This window comes from Oryx dammah, unplaced genomic scaffold (genome assembly GCF_014754425.2).
Source record: "Oryx dammah isolate SB20612 unplaced genomic scaffold, SCBI_Odam_1.1 HiC_scaffold_2, whole genome shotgun sequence".
Lineage (NCBI taxonomy): Eukaryota > Metazoa > Chordata > Mammalia > Artiodactyla > Bovidae > Oryx > Oryx dammah.
The window spans coordinates 194,613,373-194,624,649 of NW_024070186.1; the positions used below are offsets into that span (position 1 = coordinate 194,613,373).

At 46.2% G+C, this 11,277-nt stretch overlaps 1 protein-coding gene across 1 annotated transcript in view; it reads right to left on the reverse strand.

The window, feature by feature from the left end:
* The window catches only part of LMTK2 (lemur tyrosine kinase 2), a 73,768-nt gene extending 63,160 nt beyond the window's left edge, over positions 1-10,608 (reverse strand). Inside the window, exon 1 of the mRNA XM_040230951.1 lies at positions 10,186-10,608. Within this exon, the coding sequence (XP_040086885.1) occupies positions 10,186-10,303 (118 nt within the window). The 5' untranslated portion in view covers positions 10,304-10,608. The remainder of the gene's footprint in view (positions 1-10,185) is intronic.
* Positions 10,609-11,277: the final 669 nt, after the last annotated feature.

Below are 11,277 nucleotides of genomic sequence, written 5' to 3' on the forward strand. Positions count from 1 at the left end.
AATTACTGGTTGGTCAGAGGAGATATTTTAAATGTGCAGAATAACTGCAAACTCATCCACCTCTGGCTTCTAAGTCCAGAATGGCTTAGAGATTCACTCACCATAATTAAAGGCTGCAATTACAGCACGTTAACGCAAGCCTCCTGTTCAGTGTAGCAAAAAGGGAAAAAAAGACATTTTCAGGATGGACTTTGAACATGGACCTCAAAGAGGGAAAAAAAAAAAAAAACTGAGTTTTTAAAACTGACATCACAGCGGTTTCACTTTTGGCTAAGAGCAACTTCTCTCTCAAAAATCACTAGCCTAGAAGTTTAAAATGAAATTCTTTTCTCCTATGTAAGGCATACATGTTGCAAAAAAAAAAAACCGTCCAAAATTATCTGTACTAGTGTGTCTATGATGTTCTTAATCAAACCCAACTCATTACACAGCTGTCACACTGAAGCATTTTGAGAGAGTTTTCTTTCTTTAGCTCATATTTTGTACATATCAATACACTCACAGCAAATACATTAAAATACATCAACAAGCTTAAAAAAAAAAGTTACCTGTTGAAAAATATAAAATGGGCTACAAATATGAGGCTATTCCAAAAGTATACGGCTGAGAAAAACTAACTTGTTTTTTTATAGTACAGTGTTAACAACATGGTTATCATACTGCACCGCTGTCCTGGAGGTGGAGAATCAGGGGCTCTCACACGGCGTGCACACCTGTCACCTGGGGAGCCGGGAGCGTCCTGAGTTCCACCCGCTTGAGCCGAGTTTCCCTGCTGGTCTGGGCTGCAGTGGGCTGAAACCCGGCAGGCAGGGGAAGGCCCATCGGCACCATGAGGTGCTCAGCTCACAGCGCTGGCAGCTGACTGTCAGGCCACCAGCTCACAGCTCTTTTACTGATTATTTATACAGAGTATTTATAAAATGTAAAGAGGCTATTATTTACGCTGCCTCCCAGAGAATGGGTTAAAATTATGGGGAAAAGAAAAAAAAGGCCTTTGGAGTGGTAGGTGGTGTGTGTTCCACCCTGAAGTTTGTACATTCCTTTGTGGTTATACCACACATAACTTCTCACAGGAAGATTCTTCAGAACAATATTCACGTACGGTGATCAGGAGCAGAGATCTCTTCAGATCTTAGGTGTTGACACTAATTTTTAAATTTTAAATTGTTCTTCCTTCCTTGAGTCTCACAAGCTCCCCACGTCAACAGGTTCCTATTAAATAACTGCTATTATCTCGCCTCTAGTAGAAGGCAGGCTTCCCAGGTGGCTCAGTGAGAAAGAACCTGCCTGCCAAGGCCGGACACACAAGAGACGTGGGTTCAACCCCTGGGTCGGGAAGATACCCTAGAGGAAGGAATGGCAATCCACTCCACTGTTCTTGCCTGGGGAGCCCCATGCACAGAGGAGGAGCCTGGCGGGCTACAGCTCAGGAGGTCACAAAGAGTCGGACATGACTGAACGACACAAAGCGCGCACAGCACAATCGAGCGTTTCGTGTTGTGGGGCCGGAGAATTCACCACGGAAGTATTACACATGCAGGCTTCTGGGCCAACCTCCAGAATTCCAGTTCAGCTGGTGCGCTTGGGGACCCCTATCTGCATTTCTACAAGCACCCAGCTGATCTTGATGTGAGTGATTCTGTTTTATAAAAACAGCTTTATTTTTTCCTGAAACATTTTCAGCTGAACTGACACCATGGCCGGGACTGATATGAAACCAATGGGGGCCACCAGGCAGGTGAAAAAGGCATACGTGAGCAACGGTATAAATTTACAGCTGCTGATGCTGGGCGACAGGCACACGATGGTTCGCCATAGTCATTATCCTGCTTCTGTGTTATGTTTGAAATTTTCCATAATAACGAAATGAAACCAAAAGCTCTGTGAAAAGATCAAAGCAAGGCTCCAACCCTCTGTGCTCTTCAAGTGACTTGCCACTGGACCTTTCATCTGAACTTTCACCAATTAAAGGAGTTGCCAATAATCCCATTCAACAATTTCCAAAGCTGGTAAGACTCCCTGAAGTAATTTTAACTACTGTACCCTTAAGCTTAAAAAGTTTCCCTCATCTTCTTCTGGATAAGGCTGCTCTTAGAGTAAATAAAAGCTTCCAACAATATTTGCTCTAAAAATAATTTCTCGCCAGTACCATTATACCACAAGCACGGGATGTGTAGTACTTACGATGGTGTTAAGAAAAAGTTAAAAGTTGGCCAAGTGACAGGGTCCAACAAGCACAGGGTCCGTCCCAGTCGTCCGTCCCTCCCTAAGAGGCCCTTGGTCCCACCAAATCCCTCGCTTGCTCTCTTTTCCCAGCACCTGGCATTAGGTATAGGAAGCAAGGATCAAAACCCTGTTACAAACATCACAGTAGCAGTGGGCAAATCTGGGGCCCAGATCCCGGTTTCTATTATCACCCTCCAATAAAGGGAAGCCCTAGAGACGTGGACCGGAGCAGGGGAGCCACAGCTTCTCACAGGGCCGGAGAACAAGGAAGTGCTTGGAAAAAAAACATGGGTATGTCTCTGCAGGACACAGGAGCCAACTGAAAGCTCCCAACGGCCCATTTAAGCAGCAAAATAAATAACAGTATTGAATTATAACCCAAAGTGTAAAAATCAATATCCTCATGTGCATACTCATATAAATAATTGAACAAGGAAATACATGGGGAAGAACAGTTAAATCTCCTACACAGAATCCTAAGTAAGTTCTACAGATGCTTCTCCCTCAAGGAGGTGGCGAGTTGCTCGCGGGGGCCGGGCACATGTGCAGTACCAAGGAGGGCGTGTGTGACTGGCAGAGGTGGCAGCCGACAAACAGCACCTCAGCCAAGGGGCCAGGGCCCAGGCGTCATGAGAGCACACACCCTCGACAGGACGTGATGAGAACGGCACGGTCGCTCTGCAGGCTTCCTCCCACACAAACACAGCAGCCCAACCTCATCCCGAGAAAAACATCAAACACGCACCAGCAGGGGCATAATGCCACAAAACACCCGACCACTACTCCGCACGGTGTCAAGATCACCAAAACAGGGAGCAGACTGGAGGGGCCCAAGGAGATGTGACGACCAGACACACGTGGGATCCCAAAACAAGAAAAAGGACGTGAGGGAAACAGGAAAGAAACCTGATACAGTTTGGGCGCTGGTTAATAATCGTGCATTAGAAACAGCTCCTGGTTGTTACAAATGTCAAAAGGGAAAACTGGACAAAGGATACACAGGGACGCTTTGTACCATCTTTGCAATTTTCCTGTAAATCTAGAATTGTTCTAAAAGAAAAAATTTACAACTAAAAATAAAACAACTATAAACGGCCTCCTTCCGGGTGAGGGACGGGGCTGGCTGAAGGTAAAGTTAGGAGAATGAGAGGTTCTAAGCTGACACCCTCTCGTCTTAATGCATGGACACTTCAGTACTGGTCTGGGAAACTCAGTTCTCCAGCACCACCTTCATCAAACTTCAGCATCACCCACAAACTTCAACAAAAAGTGGGATACCATGCAAACACAAGCAATACTGAGGCTTGCAATCCAGGTGAAGAGACAGGACTTAAACAGGTGGTAGGAAAAGTCGTGTCTGACTCTCTGCGACCTCGCGGTCTGTAGCCTGGCCAGGCTCCTCTGTCCAGGGAATTCTCCCGGCAAAGAGACTGGAGTGGGTTGCCATTTCCTTCTCCAGGCTATCTTCCTGACCCAGGGATCGAACTCTGGTCTCTTGCATTGCAGGCATTCTTTACCATTTGAGCCACCACGAAAAGGCGGGGGGGAGAGATAAATTAGGAATTTGGGATTAACACATTCACACATATTTAAAATAGATAACAAACAAGGACCTACTGTAGAGCACAGGCAACCCTACTCAATATACTGTAATAAGCTAAACGGGAAAAGAATTTGAAAAGGAATAGCTATATGTATAATTGAATCACTCTGCTATACACCTGAAACTAACATAACATTGTAAATCAACTACACTCCAACATACAATTTTTTTTAAAAGGCGGTATTTGATAAATTCACATGGTAGGCTTGAACCACAAACCAAAACCTTTTTTTGATGACACAGCTCACCAGTAAGTTTTCTCTGTATTTCTTCCATTGTAAATTTGTTTACAAAATCATACAAACGCATTAGCGTACCAATGTATTCTATACCTTCACGAAAGCCAACATTGTTTAAGGATGAAATGAAAATAAATTTAAAAGTTCCAATGTCAAGAAAAAACAACCAGTTTCCACATTTTCATCCTGCATCCCCTGGAACCTCTTGCCCCACAAGGGGACACTCTGGGAGTTCATTAGGGGAGGCAAACACTAACGTGTTAGTTGCTCAGTCGTGTCCAACTCTGTGTGGCCCCATGGATTGTAGCCCTCCAGACTCCTCTGTCCAAGGACTTCTCCAGGCAAGAATACTGCAGTGGGTTGCCATTCCCTTCTCCAAGGGATCTTCCCAACCCAGGAATCAAAGCCAGGTCTCTTGCATTATAGGTGGATTCTTTACCATCTGAGCCACCAGTGGTAAGTCCAGCAATCACTAAGCCTGGACAAAGAAAAAGGTCTTAGTAGGGAAACTGGGGTTGTAGAGAGGTTTAAAAATAAAGAAAAGACAAAAGAAATGACAGCACCTAAGAGACACAAGGGGAAGAGTCAGGCAACTGCGAGCAGAATGCGAAGCATGGAAGATGGGAATCGCAGCAGCACATTTTGCAAACTCTGAGCAGATCAATTTAGCTGGTAAAAAAGTGCCTTTAGGGGAATTCCCAGGCAGTCCAGAGGTTAAGACTGCCCCTTCCACTGCAGAGGGCCCAGGTTCCACTCCTGGCCAAGGAACTAAGATCCCACAGGCCTCTTGGTGCAGCCAAAAAAAAAAAAAAAGCGCGGTGAAGTGGGGTGAGCGGAGGCCAGGGCAGCAGAAACCCAGCTGCGATGACCTCCCTGCCCAATGCTGCCCAAGCAGGGACCGTAGGCTGGAGGCCAAGGGCTACTCCAGCCCCACCCCAGCACCTGGGGTCTGATCTGATGGTAACTCCAACCTTTTAAAACAAACATAACATAGCAAAATGAAAATGTGCCAAGCTGCCAAAAACAAAATGGAAGGTTTACCACCAGCCGGCTGAAGCCCCAGGGAGGCAGAAGGGGAGCAAACCGCTGTTATGCAGCCAAGGAAGAAAGGGCAAATGCTTTCAGAGGAGGAAAGGCACACACCGGGCTGTGGGTTCAGGCAACTGAGACATTTGGCATCAGCTGTTCTCAAGTTTCCCCACCTGAATCACAATAAAGTCAAATGAAATTGGCAATCTCGGCACTGAGCTAACCTCTGCACAGAACCTTCTTGTGAAAGATCGAGGTTATTTTTCTGATATGCCTGTTCTCTCTGTGGCAAATAACTGTAATGCCAAGGCATGGTTCCAAATTAGTCATTCGCTACAATTTAAAAATACTTCACTCCGATATTTTGCCCCAACACAGATTTCTCCGCATTTCCTCACGGTTCTTACAGCGTCTTCATGTGAGGAGTCACAGAAAAATAGAGATTTGAGTCTAAAAACCACCTCAGATAGAGTAGTCTGTTTTCTACCAGGAATGCTTGTCCAGTTTCTCCTTTCTATAATATCCCTTTCCCCGTGTCTGAGTAATACATAAAAATTTCAGAGTGAAGCAACGCTAGAAGCCTGCAAAAACACATGATTTTAAGAGTGAGTGAGAGAGAGAGCGAAAGCAAGTCTGTCACATTCATCTCCCAGAATGACATTTTCTAAGGGGAAACCTCAGCCCTGGGCTGGTCCCAGCTCAGCCCGGGTGAACCTCCTGCCTTCACGGATGCTTTCTGTGAGTGTACAATTTTTGTTTGGGATCAAACCAACTAAGATCGCCCGCGGTTCCTTTAAATAAGTTAAAACCAGCAGTCGTTCACATCCAAGAGCTTTAGTCATCTTGACATTCAAAAACAGGTTTATTATATAAAAGCACGCTGATCCAGATCATCTTAAAAATTTCTAGCATGATTCCCCAAGGCTGTGAATTTCAAGAAGCAACACCACCAGCCTATAGATGATACTTCAGTAAGCCAGATTTCTCTCTAAAGGATCTGTCTTCACCCATCACAACTTGTTATTTTGAGAAACAAAGACTTTTTTTCAAACATGTGTAAGTTTCAGGCACTCCATGTTTAAGAGGCTCCCATGCCGAGTTCCTTGACAACAGCACCTACCATTAGTCAACTCTATGATGACCCGCCAAATCTACAAAGAAATCTACATTGTCAAGGGCCTGACCTGTAACAGACATGGCTACCACGTGATAGCAACCCCTTAGGTAACTATCATCACCATCCCTTTTTAAAAAGTTGAGTGAGTACTAAGAAGCTCAGAGAGGTCAAGTGGCAGGCCAAGGTCTTAAAAGCTATTGAAGTGGCAGAGGAAGGACTCACACCCAGATCAACTCCAAAGGCCAAGTTCTGGCTGCAGGAACTGCTCCTCCTGTGATCGGTGCATGAATTTTACTCCCAACCGGGCTGAAAAGTTGGATTCTTTTTATATGCCTGCCTGTAAGGACTTTTTTGAGGACTCGTCTGTTTAACCATTTCAGAACCCTGGGCATCCCCTACGTGACATTTACATAACAGGGCAGTTTGTTTGTTTTTTTTAGATATACAGCTGCTATCTCTATGCCCACAAGAGACACAGAAGGCCCAAGGACTCTCTAAATTTCAAGAGAACTGCATCAACAGCGAAACTGCAGAGATTTGATAACTTCAATGCTGATGCTACAAAGTTGCTGGCCCTATTTCCTATTACTAGGCAAATAAGAATACTTATTTAACCCCAAAGTATCACGAATTGAAAGCAATTAACAGTGTTTCCAGCCTAAATCAGATCTCAAGCCTCACAGTCATGCAGACTAAGAATCTGCACGAAAAACCTGTTGAAAATAATTTTTATTTCTCAGAAGCTGTTAAACAAAAAATCACACTTTAAAGAGCACTTCCTTTACTTCAGAAATCTTTTTCAAGACACAAGCTTGTTTGTTTAATCTAAAATAAAAGCCCAGGTTTCACAAGCTACTGTTTAATCAGTAGCTGAGTCCCACTGGGTTCACAGACTTCCATGGAGTCCTGGATCTGGAGCTGCTAAAAGCTTCCTCTGTGTTCTGTGACCTAACGTGCCACAGAACAATGCAAGTCGGTTTCCCAATCTCACCACGATCCTGATATTAATAACGAGCGGTGGACTCGGAGGAATGCCTCCCGTGTACCCGATCTTTCTTTATGATGTGAATTCAGAGAGTCTTGCAAAAGGCACCTAAGTATTTTCCAAGAGAAGAAAGGTAGGAATGACTTACTGTAATCTTAGTTTGGTAACTGAAGTGCGTGTGTAAAAAACAGTGGACTTCCTCTCTTTACGTAAGCTTCCTAAGTGAGGACCAGCTCTTGCAGAAATACAGATTCTCAGAAAAGGAGCCCCCCCCAACTGAAGAGAGTGAGAGAGAGAGTGTGTGTGTGAGTGTGTGTGTCTGTGTAAATAACAGTGGACTTCCTCTCTTTACGCAAGCTTCCTAAGTGAGGACCAGTCCTTGCAGAAACACAGATTCTCAGAAAAGGAGCCCCCACCCTAGGGAGGACATAAGGGACCTAAGTGATGAAGAGATTCACCGCCGCAATTCAACCAAGAAATGCCTCCGTGCCTGATGGCAAAGGCAATCTGCATATTCACAAAGCTCACCATGATTGATGGGTAAATGATCTTTTTTCACCTTCAGAATCTAGAAACGATTTTGGATGACAAAGAAATCTTTGGATAAACGAACTTCAATTTAAAAGCCAAATTTTAGTTAACCATCTCATTTCCCCATGGCAAAGGCTAAATTGCAAGTATTTTTTCCAACCTATTGTTGATAAGCCATGCTTTCTCCAAGACACTATTAACTAGTTAGAACTTTAAGCAGCATTAAGACCAAGGGGGCAAAGACCCAACACAATGGATCTACTCGGAATCTGAAAGTGGCCAGACTTCCCTGCGGAAGGAGTACAGGCCCTCAGTTAATCAAAAGCTTTAAGAGTTATTGTTTTCAATGTTTAACTGTTTTTATCTCCCATGTATGTTCCAGAGGGCTTCTTCTTTCTTGATCATCGAGCTCACTTACCAGGACTAGCTCAAAGGTTTCTTTATTTCTCTTTGATCTAATACATCTTGGTCAAGAATCCATTTCCATTACCAGTATTAAAAATCTCTTTTGAACGGAAATACAGACTCCGAGATCTATGTGAGATTGTGCATCCTTCCCAATAATTTAACCCTGGCAGGTACTCGTCGTCCACATGCCGCAAGTCTCACCATAACACCCTCCAGGCAACGAACACGAAGGGAAAATCTACAAGAGCTGTTAAATGTCACCAAATAGCTCTTTATGTTTTATTTAATGCCGAGATTTGATATTTCTACTTACAGATTAATTTTCCCGATTGCTCTCACTCCAACAAAAAAATCAATTTTTTTACTCATACCTCCATAAAATTTTAAAAGAAGGGAATAAAATACATGTTAAGAGATTTATGGGCAGACACACTTCCAAAGGTTCCTACGTAGAATGTTTTCCAAAATATGTAAAAGTTCGATGAACTGCAAAGTCATCTGGACACTTCCTGAATCCCTTCTGCATCCATATTCTTTATCCACTATCCTACTCTACAGCTAATTTTCCATTTCACCATGAATATCTTTCCATATCAACATCGACATTCCTCCCTACAGTCTTTTATAACTTCCCAGGTACTTTCTGGGACTCTTACCTGAGCTGCCTACACACTCCTCATAATGTTCACTCTTCTTATCTATCAGATCAGAAAACAGCGTTCACCTCACAAATATTTGATTTAAGGCAGTGGCTGAAATTTAGTGATACACTGTATGTTACAATGATAACAGTTAATACTCCACTAAAGGGCACTCAATGACATAACCTGGTGTGTCTCTGTAAACAATTATATTTAGCTTCCATTGTAGATGTGCTTGAAAAATATGTCTTTACTAGAGACAGTACCTTCCACTTTCTGTACCCAATTAACATCATTCTAAAATAACTCTTGACCTCAAGAGTATTCTAAACAGCCAAGAGACTTGATGCGGTAAAGGGGAAAGACTTCATAGAACTAGGGGAATCAAGACCTGGGTTTTATTTGTGGCTCCACCTACAATTTAGCTGTGTCACCTTGGGTAGGTCATTGGACCCCCAGAGCCTCACTATCTTCAACTGCAAAACGATAAAAATTGGACTAAATTTTCTTTAAGGCCTCTTCCATCTCTAAAATTCCATGATTCTGTGAAATTTCAGTCTCCTCTCAATTCAAAGATCGGCAGCAGCAGATGACAGCAAATTAGCCTAGATTATTTTTTTCCTTAAAAAAAAAAAAATCACCCAACTTGAGGTGCGTTCCTGGACTGAAGTTTTATCGGGGAAAATAAACCACAAAACGAAAACGATGGGAGAAAAATAAAAAGAAAATCACACACTGACATAGCTAAAATAGAAACTTCAATCACCCCCTGGGCCATTTTGTCAATAGTTATTCAAAGGCTGCTACTCTAATCACTGGCTTCCTAAAATAAAGATATTTATAGAGCTGCTTCCTTCTCATCCCCAGAGATCTAATTCGAATAAAAAGCACAGCGTTTTGAAATCAATTGACAACTTCAGAAAGAGTTGCAGGGAGCGAAGGAAACTCTGCGAAGCTCTCCAAACTCATTTGTATTTAAAAGTAGATTAGGGCTAAGAAACGGTTCTTATTATAAGATGTGAGGTGGGGGGGGGGGGGGAGCACAGGAGGCAGGTGACATCTGGGGAAGGAAGCAGAACCGCCGGGAAGCGATGTAGGCTGAGGACCTTCGGGCAACAGGTCCAGAGCCGGGACCGCAGCCTACCCCGAGGAGGGGTTGGGGGCTGCCGCTCGGCCAGCAGCCTCCCCCGGAGCCCCATCCGCAGCGCCTCGCCCCCGCTTCGGCCCTGGAGAGGCAGCCCGCCCCCAGCTCACGCCCCTGCGGCAGAACCTCGCCTCAGCACGGGCTCCGCCGGGCCTCCCGCCCCGGGCAGGCCCTCCGCGTCCCCGGCGCCGAGGCCGGGCCGAGCCCGCCGCCTCCTCCCCGGCCGCCCCCCGCCGCCGCTCCCCGCCCCGGGCCCGCTCACCTGCACCTGTTTGCGGAAGTGGAGCGGCCCCGGCGCGGCCCACGGCCAGGAGCAGCAGCAGCAGCAGCAGCAGCGGCGGCGGCGGCGGCGGCGGCGGCGGCGGCGGCGGCCCGGGCATCTCGCCCGCCGCGCGGCCCCGGGGGCCGGCTCTCGGGTCGCCTTCCCTCCTATCCGTCGGTCTGTCCCTCGGTCGGTCCTGCCTCCCTTCGCTGCCTTAGCGGCACCCGCGCCGGGTGCTCTCGGGCACGCGTCGCTTCAGCCACACCTCAGCCCGGCTCCTGGTCCGCGCCCACCGCTCCGACCTCGGAAACACCATCCTTCCCGCCCGTCCGCCTGCCCGCGCCGCCGCCTCTCAGCAGCAGCAACGGCAGCCGCTCTGCGGAGCCGCGGGCCCCGGCGGCCGCGCTCCCACCGCCATGATGGGCTGCGTCATGTGACGTAGGGGGGGGGGGGGGGGCGGGACGCCGTGATAGACAGCCCGTCCCGCCAGTCGTCAGTTCCACACCGGCCCTGGAGGCCCCGCCCACCGCCCTGGCGGAGGGACGGTGGCCGCCGGTGCGCCCCCTGCAGACATAGACGTGCATGGGCAGCAGGTGATGCCAACAATTATTTTAAAAAAAAATTTTTTTTTTTTAAAGGTAAGTATAAGAAGACAATGAAAAGCATCCAGAATCCGTCCTGAATTTTTTTTCTCAGTATTTTAAAAACGTGTAAAAATAGGCCGCTTTTGTCTTCAGCTTTTTTTACTTGTAATAGGCGTTTTAGACTCTTCTTAGGTTGACGTATTCAGCCACGGAGGAACTATGTGCTTTTTTATTTCAGTTCGACAAGAATAGAATACCGTGTACCCTCGCAGCCGCTAATTCAGCTCCTGAGCTCAAGCTGTTCCCCTTGACAAGAGTGCCCTTCCTGTCCTTTCTTTGCCACCTGGCACACTCCCTTTCCGGGATGGAGACTCACCTGAAGAATACAGTCATCTAAGGAGGCCTCTCCCAACCCCAGGAGAAATGACTGTCCTCTCCTAGTGCTCTGCCCTGGCCCTGGCCCCACTGCTATCCTGGCTGCCAGGCTGTATTGTTCCTGTGACTGTAA